General features: G+C 41.4%; 1 protein-coding gene across 1 annotated transcript in view; it reads left to right on the top strand.

Moving 5' to 3' along the window:
* The window catches only part of MACROD2 (mono-ADP ribosylhydrolase 2), an 877,989-nt gene extending 861,774 nt beyond the window's left edge, over positions 1–16,215 (top strand). Inside the window, exons 17-19 of the mRNA XM_042049286.1 lie at positions 5,663–5,746; positions 11,107–11,175; positions 13,018–16,215. Of these exons, the coding sequence (XP_041905220.1) occupies positions 5,663–5,746; positions 11,107–11,168 (146 nt within the window). The 3' untranslated portion in view covers positions 11,169–11,175; positions 13,018–16,215. The remainder of the gene's footprint in view (positions 1–5,662; positions 5,747–11,106; positions 11,176–13,017) is intronic.
* Positions 16,216–26,355: the final 10,140 nt, after the last annotated feature.

Genomic DNA, 26,355 nt, shown 5'->3' with positions numbered 1-26,355 from the left:
ATAAGCAAATTTTAGACACTTTTAAAATGCGTTTTTGAAAAATTGCCATTCAGCTTGAGCTGGAAGTAACAGTGGCTGGGAGCACAATGCCTTTAGGTACAGTTGTGTGCACAAACCCAGAGAGCTGAACTGACACATATTGCACTGGAGGGACAGGGAGATTCATTGCTCTTTGTTACTTTGGAAAACAAAGCCAAAATGCCAAAAAAGAGGGTAAACACTCCATTTAACAATGAAGGGGCTGCAGAAAGAATCCGGAATGATGCTCGCTCAGTGCCCTGAAAAGCCCAGCAAAGCTGGTACAGTAGCCAGCACACCCTCCTCTGAAATCTGCATCCTTGAGTTTTCTTTCATCTGTGGTAAATAATTGCTGGGGATGGGATGGTAGTTGATCAAGGTGTAATATTCCATGATATAACAGATGGAGTTGTTTGTTATTTACTGAGCCACGCTGAATAGCGAGAGGCATGGTGGTGGCAGTGCCATTCCTGCAGATTCAGAGCTGTCGAGCTTGACCTGTGCATTTCAGAAGGACAGCAAGGGAGAAAACTGCCCTCCAGCTTGAACGTAATGAAGCAGAGATGGAAAATGATTGCTGTTTTTTTTCTTAGAGCCCTGAGAGCAGCAGGTTGGGTGCTTATACCTGTAGAGCCATACAAGAAGACAGCATAAATATTTGATGTGGTAGAATCCAGTCTGATTAAAAGAGTCAGTCATCCCAGATGGATATTGAACAGGAGTCAAAGAGAATCCTTGTATCACAGACAGCTTCAGTTTCTAAATGAGGCAGCATTTATAATGGTACTAAAATACAGCCATAAACAAAGTACATGAAGGCTTGATAGTCACATTAGCAAAGCGCTACAATGAAATTACTGGAAAGAAGGAAAAAAACAACTGGCTATTTGCAGAGCAAGAAAATGGGAACTGGTTTTGACAGATAAGACAATATAGCTGTTGGTCAGAAGAGTTTTGTCTCTCGTTTTTTGTTGTTGTTACTGCAGATGAAAAATGGCACCTTCCAATTCTAAACAGAGAAATTTGGATTTTTTTTTTTTTAACACACCTGACTCTCAGGTCTGAGATTAGGGGAAGCATGTTTACAGCTAAACTCAAAACAATAAATTTTATTCAGTGGGTATGAATTGGGAAAATCTGGGCTGTTCAGAATAGCTGTAACATGGTTTTCATATTGCATAATGACAGAGGTAATTTTTTCAAAGTATGTAACACGAGTAAAAGCAACTGCTCCACAAATAATTTAAAGCTAATTAATTTCTTCAGGTTGCAAATTGTCCAGGAGCAGGATAGTATTTTATTTGAATCCCTGTGGCGACACCCAAAATTGCTGAGCAGACCAGCTGTGGGAATAATGGCATTGCCATTTTGCCTGTAAAAATAGTAGTTTTCTGGACTGTAGTAATATTGACAACTCTTTTGTCCCTCAAATATTCAGAATGATCTTAGGGCCAGGATTTCCCACTTATTACAAGACTTCTAAAATTGGGGAATTTTTTAAGTTATCATGGAGTATGTGATTACAGTGACAGAACTAATTTACACATGAAACTTTTTCTTCTGTTTGTCTTAAAGGGAGTCCCTGACATTATTAACCAGCTAGAAACTAAGAGCAGGAACCCAGGTTCCTGTTTCAGAGCCCACTTGACATCCCTTACCCACACCCAATGCCAAGGCTGGTCTTGAAGGCTGGGCTCTGCCAAGAGAACCCTCCTTGAGACTCATCAAAGAGGAATAAACATCCTTAAGGCAGGCAGCTCAGAGCAGAAACTCAGTTCTTGGGTTGTTACAGCTTCTTAGCCTACACTGTTGCCTGCTTTTATTGCTTGAAATAAATGTAAACCTTGTCCAAAGGGAGAAGGAGGGTGATGAGGAGGACAAGAGTTACACTTTTTACTTGTTAGAATTTATTGGGAGTTTGGAAAACAGATGTCTAACTTCTATACTTGGGCAATTTTTAAATTGATGCTAAGGTATGAAGAGCTACGACAACTTCATGTGACTCTTGTAAACAGTACATGAATCTAGAGGGGAAAAAAATCATATTTCTCTAGAGAGAATTATGTATTAACTGTAAGCACATGGAACAAGTAACATTGTGACTATTAAGGGGGAAAAAGAAGAGATGAAATAAGAGTACAGAGATTTCTATCTTCCTGGTATATACTTGTCTTATTCATTGGAAAAGGCTGGGAGCCTTGCTTGCCCATGCCAGGAGCCCATTGTTTCTTAGTGCTGAGCTAGTTGTGTAACCAGTCGGCAAAGGGCTCAGGTAATGAGCTCTGGCAGGAGCGCAATTGGAAATGGGAATTGATATTGAAAGCAGTATCTCCCGTGCTCCCTCCCCTTCAGGAACCCTCAGCTCCTGCGTAGAGACCTGAAATCCTTTGCTTGTTTGTGCTTTAACCTGAAGCAATCAAATCAAGGGAGAGGCCTCATGAATAAATTGGTTGTCCAGGCAGTTTCTGGTATTGATCAAATTCTGCTGTTTATGTGAATTGAGCTGATCTCAGAGTGGCACTTGAATTGACTGCACAGCAGAGGAGCTATTTTGGATAGTACCCTTTCCACATGCATGGCAGTATAGTGAATGTTCCTGTGCCCATCCCACAGTAATAATGAAGGAAGAAATTAAATTTATATTAACTGAATCTGTAAATCTTCACAAAAATGGGACAGTGTACTGTGCAAGCCTCTTCCCAAGATTTGCAGTGGTGCTCAGCTTTGTAAAAGTTTAAAATATCTTCTGCCTAGTTTGACCCTGAACATTGTTTCCCACTATCATTTTCTTGCTGACAATACCCAACAATAAACCCCCAGTGTAAAAAACCACTGATACCGCAGCAATCCCCTTCTAGAAAGGATGGGGAATCAGCATTTTGGACGTGGAAAGAAGGTGAAAAAGCAGAACAAAAGCAACTCTTCTGACAGTATTTATGATCCTAAACCTCTGAAAAAAGTAATTTTGCAGATCTGTTGATATTGTTGTTACTCCTCCTAGCCCCTTTCTAGACTTGCCATCCCCCATCCCATGCCTGATTTTATACCTGCAAATGGGAGAGAATTGGGACAAAGCACACGTGCAGAAATTTACACACGGACATGTGTCCACAAAATGCCTTCTCTTTCATTAGCTTCCATCATCATCACCTCCTGCTATGCCAATAAACCTTTGCACCTGTCAGCTGCATAAGAGATTTCTGAAATGGAAAGCGAGAAACCTTTCAGCAGTTTGGTGAAGCCAGGCATGCCAGCTGTTAACGATCTTGCAGTAAGGGCTGGGAACTTCAGGTCATCTTCAGGCAGTGACAACAGGAGAAACTGGGAGGCAAGACATAACCTGTCATATCATATCTCCTTTATTTTGTTAACAGATGGTGGTTTAGAGGAGTCAAAGTCAGAGTCACAGGCAGCAGCTGCCAGTCAGAGCACATTGGTGTTTAGCAGACATCCCAAATACTGCATCAGACATCAGGGTGTCTTGGTGAGAAGGGCTGCGGGCTGTACTCACGTAGAGACAGTCAATAGGACAAGAGGGAGTGGTTTTAACCTGAAAGAGTAGGTTTAAGACTGGATATTAGGAGGAAGTTCTTTACTCAGAGGGTGGTGAGGCCCTGGCACATACTGTCTTGTGAAGCTGTCGTTGCCCCATCCCTCAAGGTGTTCAAGGCCAGGCTGGATGAGGCTTGGAACAGCCTGGTCTAGTGGAAGGTGTCTCTGCCCATGGCAGGGGGATTGGAACTAAATGGTTTTTAAGCTTCCTCCCAGCCCACACAATTATTCAGTGATTTTTCAAAATTTTATTTTTCATAGAGCTGCTTCCCTCAGATAATCAAAATGTATCACAATCTGAATGTCTCTGTATCTTCCTTGATTAATCAGTGTTTTCATGGTCCCTCAAATTTCATATTGATTTTGCCAGGAGAAGTCAGGCAGGGATTTTGAAACACCTGCTCAGTCTTGTACTTGACAAATTCCTGCCATATTTGTGTGGGGTCACCTGGGTTTATCCTTTGCATAAGCCAAAAAGACAGGTGGGCGAGCACTGGGAAATCTTGGGGATGTTGGTGCATAAAAAACGTCAGGAGATAACCACACTCACTCTCATGAATTCCCTGGAGAAGCATCTGGGGTCTGATGCACCCACAAAGGGGCCATTTAAGGCACTCGCAGATATGCAGCATTCTCAGTCACAGATGTTTACAGGCATTTTGTTTGTGTCTGCGGGGAGATGACTTTAAACCAGTGAGGAAGAGGTGAAGCTCGTGATACAATGATCCATGGAAAAGTTTCTGCATGAGAAGTAAGGTCTGTTAAAATTATGAGTAACATTTCCATCACTGTAAAGTCATCCATCCCCCAAGCTTGGTAGGACCATAGGTCAGGCATTGGAATAGGGTGCCCAGGGAAGTGGTGGAATCCCCAGCCCTGAAAGTGTTCAGAAGATGAGTGGATGTGGCACTTGAGGACATGGTTTGGTGGTGTATGTAGCAGTGCTGGGTTAACAGTTGGACTTGATCATAGGGGTCTTTTCCTACCTTAACAATTCCATGATTCTGTGACTCTATAGGTAGTGTGCCAGAAGTTGCCAATGAAAATAGCATTGCCGTCACAGCAAGAAGAGAGGAAACTAAATTCCCCATGACACCATTGGCTTGCAGATAAAATTAGAAGGAAAAGTGGCTGAAATTTTCAATGGTAGATACATTTTTATGGACAAAATAAATGTAGTACACTCCAGTGGACTTTAAAACCCCACTTCAGAATTCCACAGGAAAAAGAAGGAGGTTTTTCAGAGGTGGTGAAGGTTTAATCTGTGTTGCTGAAGGGGTACATTATTTCAGTTCAGGAATAAAATGTTTTTGAAATATCTGAGTCCTTACTATACTCTGCTGTCTCATTATAACCACCCAAATGCCTGGATCACTTAGTGACCAGTCACCTGATATCCTGTAGTTCAGTCACAGGATGGGTGCAAAGGCTTTACAGCAGCTACAAAAGTAGAGAAGTAGCATGATGGAATGTAAATAAAAATTGGCTTCTTAGCCAATGGCAGAATAGTAGAATTCTGTCTAAAACAGCAAATCCTTTTTTTTTTTCCTTTTCAAATATTGTTAGAGTTTGAATGCAAGCTTCCAGACAAACCTGAGGCAGAAGAGATAAAAATGTTGAGTTATAGTGATAAAATGCATTTTCCTACATTCATATTCTAGTTTGTGTCTGAATACCTAGTATATTTGAACTTTTCACTGTATTTATTTTCTTTCTGCTAGCTAGAGAAACTTTATAACAGTGAGTAAGTCCCCATCATATATTTCATTTTATGAGCAGAAGGAATTCTCTAAAAGTGATGAGAAAAGAATGGTGGGGAGGCAGAAGCACACACCACGATGTGGTTTTAACAATCCCAGTTAAAAAGAGCATGAATTGCTAAAAATATTCAGGCAATTATTTTCAAAGCATGTTCCTCCCCCTATATCCTCTGTCCTCTTCTCTAGTGGGTGCCACTATACAGCAGTGAAGTCTACAAAGGTAAGAGCATGCCAGAAGGAAAACAAAAAACCAGGCATGAGGAGTCTGAGAATTAGACATCAATCAGGTACTGTGAGTATTGATTTTTCTCCTTCTTTGGCTTATATTATAGGGATACAAGAGCAAGAGGAAACTTCTGTGGAGCCTATGAAAATTGACCTTGCAAGTCAAGCAGCAGACGTTTCAAATAAGGATGGTATGTTGTTCTATTGTTTTTAATTAATTTTTTAGGGTAATGGCTTTAAACTGAGAAAGGGCATGTTTAGATTAGATATTAGTAAGGAATTGTTCACTATGAGGATAGCAAGGCAGTAGAACAGGTTGCCCAGAGAGCTGTGGATGCCCCATTCCTGGAAGTGTTCAAGGCCAGGCTTGCGAGGGCTTGGAACAACTTGGTCTGGTGGAAGTCTCCTTGCCCATGGGAGGGGAGTGTAACTAGATGGTCTTTAAAGTCCTTTCCAAGCAAAACCATTCTATGATTCTGTGTACTGTCCTGAAGTTGATACCTAGCATTGCCTTTCTGGAGTTTGTTTATATGTTTCCTCCTAAAAAAATTGAGTTATATTTATAATCTCTTCAACTGAGTAATTTTGAGAGTTTCTACTGTCTTGTGAGTCTGGCGGAAGTAACTTTCAGCACTGTAGCCCTCCTTTTTGAGTTAATTGGGTTAATGTGTTCAGTTGGTGTGTTCCACACTGCCTGCCTTTTAACTAAGTAATATTTTAGACCCAGGGTAGTTTGGGTCTTGATATCGAATTGGCCAAGAGGTTGGGGGTTTAATACTGCACTCAGAAGATATTTCTGAAAATTTCTGTTCTAGGGTCCAGGTCCATCAAGGGGGAAGTGTTTGGCAGTATAACCACTCTGAAGTTGTGGGTTAGTCTCATTCTAGGTCAGCTCTGATTTCCTTTCCTCCTCCTTCAGTGTCCATGTATAGGTCAGTCTGGTAACCGTTCTCTCACTAGAAATTTTACTGTTAATAAAACAACCACAATTTTATTGACCCAACAGCAGTTCCAGCCAGGTTTGTGGACATAATCAACCCAAAATTCCTGACTTGGAAATTACATTCCTCCAACATTGACCTCAGTGAGCTGATGACCTATCTCTGTGGCAAATTCCAGCAAGGGCCGAGTACTAGGAAGCTACTCAAAATCTGCAGTGTGTAACATCCTTGTAAACAAAAAAATAATTGACCTTCTTGATTTATCCTGTGTGTAAAGAAATAGTGGCAGGAATCGGCATACTGGTGCTTAGGTTTTGGCGAGGCAGACCTTTTATCACTTGTCTTGGTCAGTTCTTGTAGCGTAACAGAGCTACATACAGGGTTTTTTTGGGTTTTACGTGAAGGGGCTTTTTTAGTGCCCCAAACAGCAGTGGGTTTGGGACTGGGGGTCCAATCCTCATTTTATACCCATAGACTCCTCTCTGTAGTGAAGGCTATTTTTTAACTCTTTCTTTAACCTCCTCAACATTGCCATAATATAAATTGAAGGCACACTTTTTAACATCTCAAAGACAAACCAATTATATTCTTTTTGCTATTACACGAAGAATCTGATGTTGATTTCCTTTCTCTGATGTCAGATTGTGCTGCAGCATTTGAATTGGTGACTGATTAGATACTGGCCTGTAACAAAGTTTCCAAGCACAGGAAAAGAAAGTGTGCATAATGAATTTTCTTCTTTTAAAAAATACTAGAGATTATGCTATTACTAGTAGAAGTGCAGAATAAAGCCAAAGCAGCCTTCTTGACTCATCCTTTGAACAAACAAACCCAAAAGTCATAACACATTAAAACATTTGAATTGTGAATCCATGGGATAGTTTGGGCTGCTTAGTGAAAACAAATCCAAATTTACTAAAGAAGTATCTTAAGGGATTTCTGGGCTGGAAAGGAAAGCAATTGCATAGCTGTTTTAACATGTGCCATAGGACAGGACAGCAGGATCAGCTAGTGGTTTCCGAAATGAGGATCTTGATAGGTTTCTCTGTTTCAAATCTTGCTTGTCTTGTAGGGTCTTCTGCATATGACTCATTTTGTACCTTCCTTTTCTTTGAACTTTCTAAGGTATATGAAAGGACAGGAAAAGGGTGTTTGCTTAGGCTGCCAAAAAGTGCTTCACTTGTCAGGCAAATCTTTGTTTCTAGACAGCTTGAGTTGCTATTAGGATTATATTACAGGATGTTTTTCCTTGTGGACATATACTGCATGTTTAAAAAAAAAAAAAGAGAGGAAGGATCAAACTCATTCCCTTTGACAGTAATTTTTATGTAAATTGCCTATTTCTTTCTCTGGTCTTCTTTCTACCCCAGAAGATCTTATTGCTTCACAGCTGAAAGCACAAGCATATATCACCGCATCCCCCTTGGCAGCCTAGCTCTTGTGGTTTAATTTCATGTACAATGGCACAGCGAAAAGTGCATTAGAGATGCGGAGTTTAGACAGCTTAGGTGGATTTCGATATTGGTTCATCCAGTGGGCAGGTCCATGAAAGTGATAAATATTTGAGAAATTACTATTATTTGAAACCTGGGCTTGATTCTCCATCAGGAAAACTGTCAGAAGGTGCATCTGTAGCCTGGACAGGGCCGTGTGTACAGACACATATTTGTCCTGCCTGTTTCCATCAGCCCCCAGAGCAAAGACCCCTGGATATTAAATTTCTTGTACCCAGGAGAGATTTGCTGATTCGTTGTTTTTTTTTTTTAATGACGGCAAACCCCACCTTTGGTGATTGGGCTCTTAGATGGCATTTCCCTGACAGCAGCCTTCTTTTTCTTTCTTTTTTTTTCATTATTTTTTCTTTGTCCCTTTCTTTTTCTTTCTTTTTTTTTTTTCTTCTTTCTCTTTATACCACCAAAGCTGTAGAGACTACTAAGGCAGTTTTTCGTTTCCAGCTGGTATTAGTCAGATCAAACGTTTCACAATGGGGTGAATCACCTTTTTTATTTCAAGCCCGTGGAAAGATGCATCCTGATTTAAATCAAAACACTAGTATTTTGGTGTCATCTGCTGTCCAGGCCTATGGCATAATATCCTGGGCTAAAGAAATGCACTCACTCTCTTACAGACGACTTTTACTTGGCTCTCCAGGTCTCCCATTTGACTGTCTTCTCCACATAGATGCTGTGCTGTCACTCCTGGCTAGCTGACCTTTCAGCACATAGCTGTCTTGCTAGGATGAGGAATAATGCTGCACTGCCAAAGCACATCCCCCAGGTCAGCAGCAACGGCAGTGCTGTGAGGGATGGGAATTATTTGCTGGGTTATTCCTTCTCCTCTTGGAAGGAACTTTCTTGCTTTTGGGGGAGAAATCCCTGCCTGGTCATCATTTGAGAGCTGATAGTTTTGGCCCCCAACAGCTCAAAATTTAAGAAAAACCAGACAGAGAATGTCGACATCCATCATACAGAGATGTCTATTTCTGGCATAAAAGGCCATCCATGAAGGTGCAGAAGGAGGTGCAGGTAAAACTGAATTTAGGAGACGTGCACCTCTTTGCACTCCAGGTGCTTCTCTGAGTTGTTGGATGATGTAACATATGATGGGGAGGTGCCACAAGACCGCTAAAGTGAATTAGCAGTTTAACACCTCTAAAAACCTTGTTTACTGGGGAGAAGTCCCATTTTGGCTTGTGAGGTGATTGGATGTAGAACACCCAGGGCTAATGATGCCATCCTGACACCACCTCATGCTGGGAGGCAGCAAGGACTGTGAGTCACATCCCCACCATACCTGGTGGCAGTTCTTCCATGTGTTCTTGTGCTATGTGCTTCGCTGCTGTGTTGTTTTCTGGCTAAACAGAGAGAATTTTGTGGGTGGCCTCATAGTGGCATATGTTGGGGTTCACTCAGTGGTCTGCAGAAGCCTATCCTTCAGTCAGACCTTCCTGTCCCTACTAGAGCTCATGCAAAGAGCCAAGCTCGGTCACAAACACACAGGAAGAAGTTCAACTGGGATGCTGACAGAGCCTAATCACAGGTTCCAAGTCCAGATTTATTTTGCAAGAGGTTTCTGTAGAACATGAGTGAAGGCTGACGGTATTTTCAACAAATAACTGCCAGTGAAGCTGTCCAGCATAATGAGGCTGGGAGAGGATGCTGTTGTCAGTATGCAGCAGCCTTCCTTCAGTGATTTTTTTATTAAGCATCCTGTCTTTGCTATGCAAATGTGGTAAAGAACACAAGCTTGCTAAATGTGATGCGCATCAGAGCTCTGTAATCAGGAGAAGATACTCTTCTTATTATTCATCACATACATCCAGGAAGCCATTACAGTATCTGCTCTGCATATGGATGATTTATATGAATAATTTACAAATAATTCATCAAAACCCTAACAGGTACATTGACATGATATTGATTCAGAAAAGAGATCGTACTGCCTGACTGGAAGTAGCATTGTTATTGATTTGGGGTTTTTTTCCTTCCTCTCTCCCATCTTACCTTAATTTCCAAATCTTCTACTCATGTTTGAGGTTTTTTCCTGTCACCCAAGTCAAATGACTTGTAATCTGCAGGTGATACCACGACACAAAGCAAGGGTAAAGAAAGAAAAAAATTGTTTTAATAAAAATGGCTTCATTCAAATTCAGTGCAGAATACTAGATAATAGTCTTAAAACTGCAGGTATTTATGTTTAGCCTCACAACCAATCATACCTGCCATAGTTTAGATGATAGTTTTGACAAATGTCATGGTGAAGTGAGTTTAAGCCTTCTATTTAATTTTTTTCGGGGTTTTTTGGGGTTTTTTTTTGTAATTTTAAATGAAAATAAGGTTGGCTTTGTAAGTGGACCCTACACTAACAAACCATTATTGTAGGAGTATAGCAACATTGCCTCTAAATCCTCCCCTAGGTTCCAGCAATTTGCAGTTCAAGAACTTCGGGAAGCAGCATCTCTGTAACTGAGACAGCGTCAAAAGTGTCACAGCTTGACTCCTGCAATTTAGGGACATGGTTTAGTGGCACTTGGTAGTGCTAGGTTTTTTGGTTGGACTCAATGATCTTAAGGGTCTTTTTCCAACCTAAATTATTCTATTTTTCTATGGAAGTGGATCTGTGTTCATCCTATGGCTCAACCCTGAGTCCTACTAGGGACTTTGTCAGAAGGCAGTGTTTGAATCAGAGGGTCAAGATTTGAGTCTGAGGGTCAAGGCCACTTAGTCCAGCAAAACTCTGTATCACTCTTTGGCAATACCTATATCTCTGCCTGTGGCCTACAGAGAGAGATGAAGGTCATTATGACCTTGATCTGGACTCCTTGGTTGGGTGCCAAAGTCAGACTGGATGGATGTGGACCAAAGAGAAAATCTAGAGCCAGAGGCTTGCCTTTCTAGTGATGCTAAAGCCTGCATCCTTGCAGGACTGTTTGTCATGTTGTCCAGGGAACTCCAGATTAGGATGGGTCCTCTAAGAGACCTACTCAATGACTTAAGAGATTTCTTAATGCAATAAATGTCCCTTTTGGTTTAGAGGCAGTTATTACTCCACATGATAAACTTAACGAGTATCATTAATAGAGTCTAATGACCATCTCATTTCTTTTTCAGCTGAAGTGAATAGTCAAGTTGAAAGTATAAACGATCAAATGGAAACAGAGCGGAAAGCTTAAGTAACAGGTAAGATCTTTACAACTATTTTTTCTCCCCTATTTTTCCATACAGTTTCTGTATGAAAACTTGCTTTAAAAACACCTGAATTAAAGTTAAAATTCACCAAACTTAAAAAATAAAAAATAGGAAGTCAGAATACAAAGGATGTCTAATATGGCCCGTATTTCATCATAAAAAGAAAGACTTGATTTGTCAAGCAAATATTACAGCTGCAATCTGCAGCTGTAATGGGTTTAGGTAGCGCATGGTCTTAGATCATCAGAGGGCAAAACAGCACTGAGATAAGGAACAGAAGAATAACTGACCAAACAATTTTTGTCATTGCTTTGGAAAATGACAGGCAATTTATATTGGTTGGAACCAAGCTCAATTCTGTATGAGCTGTGTTCTGGGAACAAAAGGGTCACATGATAAGGGGTTTTTTGCCCTTGGCTCTCCAGTACCTAAAGTCTCTTCAGCAATACCACTGAAAAACAAGCCAAAGTCAGAGAGCTACCTTCTGGAGCTCTGCTGCCTTTTGGAGCTTTTTTTTTGGCTTTACACACTAAATGATAGTGCTGTGGCTGGAGCAGTGGTAGTTGTCGAGGCAGTGTTTTTCATAGGCACAAACAGCATTTCCTCTAGACTAAAATGAATAATGTAGTGGGAAGACAGAAGTCCAAGGCTCTTCGTTAACAAAAAGAAGTAGTAGCCATTTCTCCCTCAGAAGTAGCTTTCAGTGCACACTGCTTCCTTTGGTGTAGGGTTTTTGAGAAATACCAGTATCATCAACAGCAACATGCTATATTTATCCTTGTAATGGGGTTTCATGTAGCACAAGAGCAAGCTATACAGTGGAGGCAGCTGTAACACAGAGTTTTAAAACACAAGGTCTTATTACTGAATTAGTGACTCTTGGTCCTTATCAGCATACAGGTGATGTGCTACTATACTGCTGGAGTGAGAAGTAGCCCTGATGGTGTCCCGTTTAAAAAGTACTGAAGTAAAAATAGGATGCACCCTCAAAATACTAATTAAAGTACAGTGTCCATAACTCTTCCTCCCCCTCCCTTAGCTTCTTGTTCAATCAGAAAAAGAGGAAATAATGAAATCCTTAAGTTAAAAATACATCAATATGTTAATATCCTTCCTCTGTTTAAAGACATTTATTTGAATATTACACTTTTCATGTAGCCCTTAAGAAGTCTGTGTCTCATGCTGCATTTTCCCATAGAAATTATTATCTGTGAATGTTTAGGGCTGGAGTAATTTTTGCTCATGAATTAGCAATCAATTAATAAATCTCTTCACTTCCACTGCAATATGTGGCTTTGCAGGCACCTTTCTGATGCAAAGGGGCCGGATCCTGGGCACACCATGTCTTGCTCAGCAGTTCAATGGCATGCACAGGATTAGAAGCAGTCATCAAATTCATTGCAACTCTCTGTCAAAGTCATCCTAACTCCATTGCTACTGTTTTAATTACTAAGAGCAATCCCCAGGGAGGATTGATCAGCCTGTTAAGCTTCAGAGAATCTCACATGGGTCTTTTTGGAGTCAAGGAGGTCCATGCACTTGCTATTTTTTGTACTTTAATGTGTTGTTTGTATCACCAAAGTACCTGCCAGAGCTGGGGGTCTCTGGTATCAAGCTGGTGCTTGATGGTGCTATGGAAAACCAAGACACCCTGATAAGCACAGATAATTTGCTCACCCAATATTAGCTGTTATATATAAGCTGTGTCACACACACACATTGGACAAAAAAAAGAAACTGTAGGCATCTGTTGCTGGAAACATGAGACCTGGGTTCTGTGCAGACATTTGAAAATTTTACTGTTTTTTTCCACTTTTCTCTCCACTGCTGTAGTGAAGGAAGGATGCAGGAGAGGAGAGACCCAAGGAAACCCTACGGGAAGGCACTGACATCCTACAGCATCATTCTTGGCCGAAAAGAGCACACAGAGAAGATCAGTGGGTTGGGAGGGGGGTAGCTTTTGAGGGAATGAGTCTTTGCTTTAATTTCTCTTTGTTCTTCGTTCCATTTCGTTCTGTAAGCCTGTTGGAAAGAATCATAACTTCCCAGGTGTAATGATGTTTTGCAATTAACCCTGCATTTACAACAGTTTCTTCTGAAATGTGAGTCCCTCGCTTACACTGGGTCTCTTTTCCTCCTGCATCATACCATCAGTAGCCTCTTTCCGGGCCCACCCCTTTTCTAGCATCATTATCTTCTTTCCCATGATCAGCCTATGCTGTGCCATGTCCTTACATGTGAATAACACATGCGGCCTCAAACAGCCAGCACCCCAAATCCAACTTCCTTTTTCCAGTTAGTTCTGCACATCTCAAAACCAGTGCTGTAAGTACGACCTTTGGGTACAGGTAGGCAACAGACATTTCCTCTATGCTGGAAAGACTGTGCATTCGAGGCATCTTTAAATACAGCTCCTGGCTTTAATAGCTTCACACAGCAGCTTTTGTGAACCCTCATTACATTTTCCACTGCATATGCATGAATTTTTATTTTTTTTAAAAAGCAATTAACAGTTATTTGAATGTCTCTCCATATGTCACTTGTTCTGCCAGCAAATGCTGCACTGAAATTTGTAGAAAAGGAGCAAAAGGTTTCCATGTACATTTCCCAAAAGTGCTGTAACCAAAACAGACAGAAAATACACTGGATGGAAGAGCACACAACCTGTGTCCATAGTGGGATGTGCTACAAATTGTATTTTAAAGAGCTGCTAAGAATAATTTGATCATTTTAAGCAAAGTAATTGATTCTAATTTGATCATTTTAGGAAAAATAATTGATTATGGTTTTTTCTTTCACCCCAAATACTCCTGAATCATAGAATAGATATTTAATATTTGGCCAGAAAAAGAAAGTTTAAAAAAAGGTAGACATATCTCTATCCTTCTGTAATCTGGGTTCATCCCAGCTAGAGTAGTTTCGATGATAAATCCTGTGCTGGAGTAAAAGGAAGTCAAGGGGGACCCAAGCATACCTAACATGGGCTACAACAGTCAGTGCTTGTTAATTCAAAAGGGTGTCAAGGAGAAACAAGGATTAGAAAGGAAAACAGGAAAAGCATCGGATTACACACATAGAGTACAGCCCCTAGAAAGGGAGCCCCCCACACACACTCCCCTTCTCTGTGGGATTCCAGCATGTTTGCTTGAGGTGGGATCAGAAGCGTATTTCTGTGTGCTGCCTCCAGTGGTATATTCACCCAAGTGTGACTAGTGCCAGAGAGGCTCTCAAGGAGCTTCTTCATCACCTGGAGTGGATGCACAACTCCAAATTGGATTGATTGTAAGAGTAAATGAGTTAATTTAAGTCTATGTATCAGTTTGAGAATTTTGCTAACATTACCTATAGTTGATAACTACAGTTCCTCTGGCTCTTTTTCTCTCCAAATACCCTTGAAAGGACTCCTTGTTCCCTTTGAGGTGCCTCTGATGCTTTCCTTTCCCATCCTTGGGGTCATGCTTGACAGAACATGTCTTTTGGGATGTGAACTTTTCTGCGTGGTCCCTTGTGTTTCGTGTATTTTCCATACTGGGTTATTATGATTGAAACAGGCTGTCATAATAGGTAGGTCAGGAGTAGATAAATACATCAGGAGGATGGTATAACTGTGATAACTTCAACAGACTATCCAGTCCCCTGAATGTACTGCTGTACCTGTTTTGATCGTGCTTCCCCATGGGCAACATTAACATTAGCCATGAATCAGATGTCCCTCTTTTTTCAGCAACTTTGGTTTTAGCAAGGGAGCCAAAGGGACAGCCCCACAGGAGGCTGGATGCTGAAGTGTGATCATTCAGAAGGAGATAAAGATTCCTTAAATGTCTTGTGAAGACTGACTAGCAGTTAAAGAAAAAAATTAGCTGCAAAGATGCATCATATTAGGTACCCTCTAGCCCCTGACAGTAATTTCATTTTGCTTTTTATTTAACCTTGGTAGACAATAGTGAGTCTTCGAAACAACCATTTGCCCAATGATGTGTCAGCAAGGCATGAATTCCAGAAAGTGTAAAGCAAGGAAACCTATGACTAGATTAAGTCCTTACTGTACTATTTGCAGCCTTGTTTATATCTGTGTTCCTTTGGCTTGGTTTTGGTTTGAGTTGTTGGCATTTTTCACTACTCATAAAGTGAGTATACTTTGGCAGCATGAGTTCTCAGCTGTGTTAATAATAGTCCATGCAGTCAGTCTCTGATGTTCTTCTGGAGATGCAGAAAAGTAACAAGCTGGTTTTGTAGAAGAGCAAGCATTAGATGGAGAATCACTGGTATTTATGTCAAGGATTTTGGTTTAAACTCAAAATGTATTCACAGAAGGTGGCATAAAGGAAGTAGCAGCCTTTGGGTGCTTATGTTTGCATTCAGCGTAAGAGGCTCTGCTTGATTGTTGTTTCTCCTGTGTCTGAAAGTGCTCACCCCTACCATTAGGCATGATATTCCTCAGGCTGGTGACTGCTCCCATGATGACATCCAAAGGTAATACTTAGACATAGTCTGTAATAATGGGTCACTGTAGCTAATTGTCACTCTTTCTATAAAGCACTGAGAAAGCCTCTCTTTGAATTAACGCTGTTCTGCTTTAGGACTTGAATGAAATTGTATTTAAAAAAAATAAGAGTTTTCTCTATATGCAGTGCATGCTGGCTTTGCTTTTAAAATTACAAAATTTAACAGAGTATGTGGATCTATTTTCTCGAGGAATAGGGATTTTTATCATATTATTCATCCAGGATTTGCCTTACCCTGACATTTGTGATATAAGTTTTAAAAAAGTGTAAAAATCTAAAAAAGTAATTTTCTTGACCAAAAAATATGTTTTTACTTCAATGCAAAGAAATGTAGAATGTTGCTTGCAAAATGTCTTCTAATAGATGGTCTAGCAGTTATATGGGTTAACATAGGCCTTTTTTGTTACTTTGTCATTTACATGATGAACCCATCTGAGTCTCATTACTTTCCTTGTAACTTAAAGAACTGATGCCTTCATACTACCTTGTTAAAGCAAAGTGTTAATAAAGCTTGTCCTGAAGACAAGGCAATGCCACTCCCGTGTTTATTACCTCCTCACCAAGTCAATGGTGCAGAGGTCATTTTGGTTGTCCATGAAGGACATTTAAGTTTGGATGTGCCATCCGCAACACCTACAGCTAGATCCTCACTAAAATTTGTCATTTGGTGGATTCTTGTAAGAACCAGATACCTCCTGGCAGGGGGGATTTTTAGAAGATTTTGAAGCTCAAAGGGGAAAAAGTGTCTTGGCTGGTCCCATTGCTGCACAAGAGATGTTACAAAAAGTGTCCTGTTGCACTAAATCCCAGCATCTGTTATCTGTCAAAGAATATTCCATATATATGGAGTATAATACTCCACAGGTATAATAGAGAATTATGTATGCTAGATGTTATCAGTCCTTTCTACCATCACTTATTTAAAAAATGGGTAGGTAGAGGATACTTCAAAAATCGCAAAAGTAGCTTTTTTTCTTCCCATGAGACTGACATAGCTGAACTGTGTGTACTGACCCAGCCTTACTCTTCTCATCCAAGGCTTTAAGTGAGGGAGTTGGCTGTGTGGGTTCAACACTCTGCAAGAAATGGCTTCGTTCTCTGGAATCTCACCTTTCCTTGCATGCAACCCTTGGACTGCCAAGTGGAAGAGGACAAGGTATAGGAGATGCATGGCAGTAGGGAATGTCTGCCTTTTTGCTGGATGCAGGCCCCAAATGTATATATGGTCTGAGCTAACCTGAGAGAGATAAATACCAGCAATAGCTGTGATTCTCACTGGCTTCAGCTGTTTTCACTTTATCTCCAGAACTGTACAGCAGTGGAGGTACCTACTTTACCCACGCTGTAGCCTTTTTCTGCTGCAACAGTGTGTGTGTTTAAAGGGAGAACAAATAAATTGCCTTCTTAGCTAGGAGAAAGTACTGTCCATCCCACTCTTCTTGACTGGCACAACTTCCAGTCCTCCGTGCCTTTGGAGTATGAAGAAGAGCATGTGTTTGAAGTGGCACAGATCCTCACAGAGATGGATGTTTTTCCAAATGATGTGGATTAGGAGAGTCATCTTGACAGATTTCTAAACAAGCACTGAAAGGGAAGGTGTTAAAGTGGGGATTTGTGCCTGGGAAAGTGTTTTGTGGAGCTGATTACATTAGATGTCAATCTACATCTACAGAAACAGAGGCCCAATTACCAATTTCCCTAATCCGCTTCTCAGAGTCTCCAAGAGAAATTGGGTTACCTTTCAGGATTTCCATGTGAATCTCCTCAGAGGGTTACATGTATGCTTTAAATTGGCTTTAATTCCTCTTCCTAGCCCCCTCACACAGCAGCTTCTGAAGGGGTCCTTATGACCTTGGTCTATTTGTAAGGTAAAAACTCTGCTTTGGGATTTTAATTAGTCTTGGGGTTGGGCTTTTTTTCTCCTTTTTTACTGAAGTAAAAGTGTCCAGAGACATTTAAATACCCTAATTTCTCATTCCACTAGAATTATCAGCAGCTCCTTAAAGTAAATGTCAAATCACTATTAATTGTTTCAAAATTCACTGATAAAATATTTATCATAATGAATTCCTTCAGGAAAAAAAAAAAAAGAAAACCAAAAAGATTACTGATGACAACACAGATGTTGGAGGAGGTACTCGGGGAGGCTGCTCCATCTGGTGGCAGCTCAGGGCTCGTGGTTTGGGAGTGTACCTCTATTTACATTACACAGGTGACATTTTCCTCCAGTTGAACCCTGTTGAGCATCATCCACTCCTTGGTAGAAGAATGTAAGTCCATGTGCTTGGTTGATGTTGGAAAACATGGTTGGCATTTGCCACTAGACACACTTCACCTATTAAAAATAGTCACCAAGATCTTCCTGGTTTTCCCCAGGAAGAAATGGAACAAGCTTTTATAAACAATTTCCAGTGCAAGTCTGTAGCAGTGCTGCCACTGGCTGCTGCAGATGCCAGGGAGCCTCTTTGGTCTGTGCTCTGTACTTCCCAGTCCTACTTATTTCACAGCAGTTTCCAAGCACCTGCTTGGTAGAAGTGTCCTTCTGGATGGGAAATGTAAGCCTAAATTATAAGATTTTAATATATTTTTAAACTATATCCCAACAGCAAGTCAGGAAATTAGTTTTGAAATAAAAGCAGAAACAGAAAAGGAGAGATCAAATCACAAGACAGTTGAAACAAGCAGCAGAGACCCACAAATCCAGAAGCACACAAATGGACACCATGAAATTAAAAATCCCTTCTCTGTGCAGTGACTCACAGCACCTCCACACCAGAGCAGGGTGTGTTTATTTTTTTCACAGAAAAGTGAAATGAGAGGCCAGGTGCTGAGGAGACACTGCTTACCTCTTTCCCTCAGCCAAAACAATTTTTATGCAGTATATAATCTGTATTTACTATAAACTATATATAGCAGATGGGTAGTTAATGTGTTTCAGACCATATAGTGTATATTATTATATACTGTATGTGTACTATACCTAATTTAATTAGATAAAATGTGTGCTCTTTAGAAAATGCGTTAGATCAAACTTGGGTTTATATAATCCCTAAACACATGTAAAAGCTGTAACAAAGTCAATATTTGCATACAAAGTATTTTGTATTACATAAACTAAACCATCTAGATATCATCTAACACGGAGATAATACATACCAGCAGTCTACTACAAATACTGTGGTTTAGACCACATATTATAGATAACATATAAACTATATAATATTTAATATTCAATATAAATGTAGCTACATATACACTAACACAATAGTGGTACTTTATATAGGATAAATGTAATTTGGGATATAGCTGCACACAACAGAACACTCTATATTATGTAGTATATAATCCCTATGCTATAATATTCCATTGTATACTACTCCTTTATATCATATATTGTATTTGTGTCATACCATATAGGAATTATGTCATACTACACTGTTTGTCTAGTAAATGTCACTAGCAAGATACAATACATTACACAATGAAACATAATATAATAAATCTTACACTACACATAGTACTTACTGTAAACACAACACGTTTATATTACATGATGCATTATACAGTAATTAAGTTTTAGTATAGACTGTATTTTATATCTTGTATATATCTATTGGACATTATGTCATTGTAGTGGTTTTTTGGCAGTATATCCATTTAGTGAAATTGAACAAAATTCATTTTTGTTCCTATTATGTAGGATCTATCATGTCCCAAAGACAACTCCAAGAATAGCTATATATGCAATCCACATGTATAACATAGAATATGTAATAATGTACACTAGATGTTATTGAGGAACTTTATATCAGAACAATATTATGATGTGGGGGCAGGAGTCAGAGAACAGGACTCTGTGGTGAAGTTGATTTCTACCATGAGCTAAAAACAGAAACTGTATTTTTAAAAACCATGATAACAAGAAGCACTTCTGAGTGTTGTTTAGTTGCTGTTTCTAGTCAAGCCTAGTAAAAACTGTAAAATAGAAAAAGTAGAGTTTAATTTCAGAAAAAATAATAAAGGCTGCAGTCCCCTCTGCTTTTACCCCTGTCAGTGGAAGGCTGACAAAACTTGTGATAAAGATAAAACATTCTGACAGACCTACAAACTTGTTTCTTTTCCTGATGCAAAGGGGGCCCTGGATCATGTTTTGGTTCATTTTTTCCACTTGACTATATTAATACACAATGGGATGTGGGGAAAACTAACGTTTTTTAGCCCAGTGAGCACAGCAGCAGCTCTGGAGCTTGAGCTAGCCGCCCACTAATCCTATGTCAGAGCCAAAGGCTCTGAAAGAACAGCCATTGTCCAAAGTTCAGGCCAACTTTTCAGCAGGATGCTGGAGAATTGGAGGGGGAGGAAGATGGGGATATAGCTGTGTGCTTGGGAAGAGGAGGCAATGATAGACAGTGGCAGACAGAGACTTTGATCCAGCTGTGGAGAGCACGTGGCAGCCCCAGCAGTGTGACCCCAAAGAGAAAACACAATTTTAAAACCCAAACAAACAAAACCAAAAATAAGCAAAAACAAATAAACAAAACCCAAACATTAAAAAAAAAAAAAAACAAAAAACCAAAACCACAACACAAAACTACTTTTATTTAGCCAAAAAGAGATATGGAGCTGTGAGCAATGAAAATGCCTCCTGCTGTTTTAGCCTTGCTGTGGATGGAGAGAATAGGACAGAGATAAAGCATTGCCTCCTTTGCTTCAGCAGAATTACCCAATTCATGAGTCTTTTTTTTTTTCTACTGGCAGAGACAACCTGCTAGACCTTCCCTGCAATGACTGGCCTTGTATGTCAAGCAATGGAAACTACTTCTGCTAAAACTCTGACTTGTATTGCTGAACCTCGAGGAAAAGACTTAAAGATGGGTTATGCTTTTGGGCTTGGTGCCTTCCCAAAAATGTCTAATAGTGCCATAGGAAAGCAGAAGCTCCCATGGGGAGTTAGGAAGGGGTTGTAGGCAGCAAATGCCTGTTTTGGTCTACCACTGCTACAGAGCACACCCCTCTTAAGCCCCCTATCCCCAGGGACCTACTCAGAAGAGATGATGTCCCAAAGACATCTGCAAATCCTGGGCTGCCTCTGTGATGCTGGGCTGCCATGATCCTCTGGTCCTCATTGTGAGCCTGAGCTTCTGGTAGCTGGCACCTTATTCAAGCCAATATGAAAAGAGAAGCCTATCTCGCAGACACTCCGTCAACACAACCCAATACTCACTGTCTACAATCAGCTTAAACTAAAACCAGCCTTAAACAAAGCACTTGTTTCAGTTAAGGTGCAGCACCTGTTATGATCCAGTCCTAAGGTTCTTAGAAATGCCTCTGCCCAAATTAAGGTGCAAACGAGACCATATGCCAGTGACAATAGTAAGGGTTTTATTTGATGGTAAATATGAGAGAGAGAGAGAGAGAAAGAAAGAAAGGAAGAAAGAAGTAGAAAATAGGTGGGGGGACAGAAAGATTGACAGGGACAGAATAAGGAAAATATCACCACTCCATGGATCCCAACGATGTTCGATGATCCTATCCAGCTGGTCTCTTGGTGGTGAAGGTTCCCCCAAAAGGCACAGAGTCCAATGGGTGTATATGCTCAGACTAGGTAGGCATGTCTGGCCATGTCCCCCTGGGGTGGGGGCCAGTCTCTCACAGCAGACTCTGGGTCTGTTGCATCACGTGCAGTCCTGTGGGGCCAAGCCTCTCACGTGAAAGTGCCGTAGATGTGGCCTGTGGGGTTGGGGGTTCCACATCTGGGCCAGTTTGTGTAACAGAGGATGGGTCTTTATTGCCTCTCACCAGAGGTTGCACCATGCACCCAAAACCTCCTCCTCCCCCCTCATTTGGGGGGAGTCTGTGTAAACCTGGCTTATGTGAGCTGTGCTCTTCCCCCACCCCAAACTCAGCTGGGGATAGTTGCAGCTGGTGGCTTCGGCCTTTTGTGGATGCACACCTTTCCCTCAGCCTGAAATGACTGAACAATGTGTTTCCTTTTATCTAACCAACAGTTTGACTTCCAGTTCAAAATCCCACTCTTGGAGGCTTCTTCAGTTGTAGCTTCTTTATAATGAGTAGAACTTTATATCAATGCTTGAGGCATGAACTATTTTCAGTCTCTGACAGCACCTCATACCAAAGAAAGACCCAATTGTATTATTTGATTTACCTCGTTCTGCTTTTACAACCTGTCTGTAATGTAGAGCATGAAAAATCCAGGAAACTTAAGAGGGGTCAGGAGCAACCCTTGGTTCTGGTAAACCATAAACAAAGATGGCTGAAGTACTGTCAATCATTAAACAAACCACCCAAAGACACCCTTGCTATGAACAGGCCAAGCAGAAGCAGGATGTGTCCTTGGCAGCTGTGGAAAGGTACATCTTCATACAAAACTATAGAAAGCAAAGAGATGCAGGGATCTGCAGCCCTAATATTAAACAAAGGGAGACAGAGTAGGGAAAGCAACATACACAACACAGGACGTCAGTGAGCACCAGTTCTAGTGATTCAGGCCAGGATCACTCCCTCACATGAGCCTCAACACAGCAGAGCTAAGAGAGGAGCAGCAAAAAGAACAGTCCCAAAACCTGGATAAAATTACATCATTGCACACATCAACTCTGGGCCTGGTAAGGGAGAAGACTGAGATGCCTGCATCCAGCAGAGGCAGTGATAGGATGGAAGAACCCAAGAGAGACAAGGGCAGGATCTCAGAAAGTCAGGAGATGTTTCTTCTCTCCCACACTTCTTACACAGAAAAAGCCAAACAAGCATGTAGTATATGACTGTATCCCTTTATACACCTTATCTCCACATAAATAACCAAAATTTGAAGCTATTTATGCTAAATCCTGTTAAATTGTTTTCCTCACTGCTTCTGCAGAGCAGTCAGTGCCACAGGCTCAGTTGCCTGTCAAGAGGATGCATTTTCCCTTGTTGTTGCATTTAGCACCTTCCCACTTGTTGGGCATCTGCACCTTGGGCCATATTCATCATTGTTGCTAAGGGAGCATGACTTAAAAATTTCTTGTTTCTCCTTTGGGGTAAGGCATCTTACAGTCTGCAAGCATGAGAAGAGAAGGGCAAACAAATACAGATCATAGAAACAAAGAGAGTGGCTGGAATTACAGTCAATCTTTTGAATTAGCACAGGTTATGCTGGGTACAAAATAGAGCTGTTGTCTGTCAAGGAGATCTACCAAATGTCCTTGACTAATAAATAAATAAATAGCAGTGAGAGGGACCAATATATATGCCTCAACATACGTCACAAATGAGGTGAAGAAAATTCCTATTAAAAAAAAAAAACCAAACTGTCGCCCTGTGTCCAGAGAGGCTTCACCCAGCAGCCAGTCAAGGCAGAGAAAACTTCCATGATTAGACTGCGAGCAGCTCCCCACCCACCCACCCAAACACACAAAAACACACACACACACACACACACACACACACACACACGCTTGCTCTGGAAGGCAAGTACCCAGATCCCCGCGAAGCCGAGTTGGGGGAGGAGTTTGGGGGCATTTAAAAAGCAGATAGCCGCAACACCACGAGGTCTTTTTCTTTTGTGCTTTGGGTCGCTTGGAGGGTCAACTTGGCCCCTTCTGCTCCCGCCTTCGCGCCCTCTTCCCTGTGGTCCTGTTTCCCTGCCCGTGCCTGCTTCGCCATGCTGTGCCAATTCCGGGAACTGGCTTGTTGCCGTGAGGATCTCGTGCTCCGCGGTCGCCGTCGCCTGCGTTCGGCATTTGACTGCGACTGCCGTCGCCGTTTTGTTTTTCGCCCGCCGTGATCGCTGCCGCCGCTGTGTTTTCTGCGCTGCCCGCCGCACCAACTTGCTACAGCACCAGCTCGTAACGACCAGTCTGTCGCCGCCACTTGCATCTAGCCGTGACCACCGCCGCCGCCGTGTTCCCCGGAGCACAACCCTGCGGCACCCAACCTGGAGCCACTGGCGCCCGCAGCCACCGCGTCCCGACGCTGAAAGACCGCAGCTGCTCCAGGAGCGCGCCTGTAACCTCAGTAGCCTGTTCCCTGCCGACGGAAGGGACACACAGCCTGATGCTCTTTAAAAATCGCGCCCAGCCTGCCACGGAAGCTTCGCAAACGCACCTCCGTCTGCCAAACCAATGCTGTCAAATAGCCGGGGTTCTGTGGTAACGCTGCCCCCTGCCTCCTATTTCTTTCCCTCTTTCTCTCTTTTCTCTCTCTCTGCGCCTTTTCCCTGTTCCACTCCCCCACCCCCGGCCTTTTTTTTAAATAAGAACACTTAGTTGTTTTTTTTTTTTTTTATTTTATTTCAATAAACGGTTTTCAGATATAATATTGCCATGTTTGTGCTTGATTTTTCGTCAGAAAAATATATCAAAAGAATCCTTCCCGGCTCCCCCTTTTATAGTGGAACGGGACAGGCAGGAATAAATGAAAAAAATATATAAATAGTTAACAAGAAAAGTGAAATTGGTAGTCAGTCTCCTTTTCTCCTAGGGTGCCAGGTATTCTCCTCTGGTCACTGCTGCTGCCCCTCATCTAGACAAGCAGCAGAGCATAAATTAGGTGGAAGCACTCATGTCCTGGCTTTTAATATATTCCCTACTGGTGAAGGTCACATCATGCAGTTCTCTTGGGTAAACTGCACTAGGTGGTGGGCAGGCACTTTTACAAGATATTAATGCTAGTAACCCGGCAACCTGCAGTCAATTGCTCACTCCCCCACCAGCAGGATAGGGGAGAAAATTGTAAGGGTGAAAGTCAGAAAACTTGTGGATTGAGATAAGAACATTTTAATAAGGGAAGCAAAAACTATGCACACAAGCAAAGAAAAATAAGGAATTCATTCACCACTTTCCATAGCCAGGCAGGTGGTCAGCAATCCACAGGAAAGAAGGGGTCCATTTCATGTAAAAATACTTAAGAAGGTCAATACCACAACTCGAAACTGTCCCGTTTTTCAGCCCATTTTATATGCTGAGCATATGCTCCAGAATATCCCTTGGGTCTGTGTGGTCAGCTCTCCCATCTCTGTCTCCTCTCAACTCCTGAGACTTGTAAAGCCAAGTGCATTTCCACAGTAGGAAAGGGGAAAGAGATAATAAAACAATTATGGCTTTCTTTGAGTGACCGAGCATAAAGGGAGATTTTTTAACAAAAGACATAATGAAAAAACCTCTGTGTATTCTGATCTCTGTCAGAGTCCTTCTGCTGCTTACTTAACCCACCCTGTAATGGGCAGGGGAGCCATGGCTGGCAGGGTGACAGGAAGGCATTTTCTTTCCAAGGATAGACATCACATTCCCGCAGCATTCCTGACTGTCTCTCCTGCTTCTGCCTCCTTCTCCTTCATGATTTCCTAGTCTCACAATAAACACATTGCCTCCAGCCCAAAAGCATCCCCTTGATTAACACCAGCTTCCACCTGCAGCTAAATATCCGCAGCTTTCCCTCCAGGACATGAGCTGCAGCAGCCAAGTACATCAGAAAAGACAGGCATCCATGAAAATCATCCTTTGAATCAGGTTTTGCTGCCAAGGGGGGAGGACTTCAACTCTGGAAACTTGGGTTCTTTAGGAAGTGAACCTGAAATTACTGGCCCAGATCAACGAGAAACTCTTAATCTTGAGAATCAAAATAGTGGAGTCCCTCTTATTTCTGCTATTAGGGAAAAGTTTGTATCACTTAGGAAAGCTGCCAGCCTCTGTATACTTCTGGTTTGTGTGTGTGTCTGAATATTTCATATATTCAAGAGAGAATACTTGACCTTGAAGGGTGAGGGTGTGCAAGAAGTGGTGCAAGCAAGTTTCATGTCCCTGCATACACATTGGTAACACTTGGGAGAAAGGCAAGAGTTAGTGGTTTATTTATTGCCTTGCTTTTTACATGCTTTTTATTTATCTATTTAATCTCATTCTTTTCAGCTAAGCTTTTCATTTTTTCCATGAATGCAGAGGGACCTGGACAGGATTAAGAAGGGATATGTCACATAGCAAATATGTCTCGGGCCAGTTCACTGCCTGCAATCCTCTACAGCACCACAAAATCACCAGCAAGAACTATATGGCTTTGCAAGGCATCCCCCAACCTCTTAACACTGGACACATGACTACATTTATCCCAGTTTTCCCAAAGCCTAAATTTATTTATCCAAAATTATGAACATACAGAGAGCTCCTTTTCTTCTTGGGTCTGGGTTGCACAAGGGTGAGATGGGTGGCACTGTGAAAAACATGTCTCTGAAAAAGAAGTTAAAAAGTCCCACTCCAACCCTGAAGAGGAGAATTTGGCATCACGAGATGAAGCCATGCGTGGAGTTAGATTTTACCCTGATGCCCTCATTCTGCCTTGCCACATCTTCTCCTCCAGGATGGGTTGGGGAAAAATTGGATGGCTGATTTCATTAGCATCAAACTTCATTATTGAAAAGCAGGTGATAGGAAGGGTAGAATAATTGTTTTAATTTGCCTAGTAATTTATCAAACAACTTGTTCCTCAACATGCATTGGTCCCTTGTTTCCTACCTCTCTTTGCAGTGGTGGCCGCACAGAGGCTAATGCCTGACCTGTGAACCTGCATGTCTTCAGTTCAATGCTCATCCCCTTACCCAGGCCCACCCTCTGCATCCACAATTTATTTTATTTTATTTTATTTTATTTTATTTTATTTTATTTTATTTTAT

This window comes from Corvus kubaryi, unplaced genomic scaffold, assembly GCF_017639235.1.
Source record: "Corvus kubaryi isolate FWS band 111438036 unplaced genomic scaffold, C.kubaryi_AGA036_p1.0 70, whole genome shotgun sequence".
In the NCBI taxonomy this organism is placed as follows: domain Eukaryota; kingdom Metazoa; phylum Chordata; class Aves; order Passeriformes; family Corvidae; genus Corvus; species Corvus kubaryi.
The sequence above is the reverse complement of the archived record's forward strand: the minus strand, read 5'-3'. Positions and strand labels throughout refer to the sequence as shown.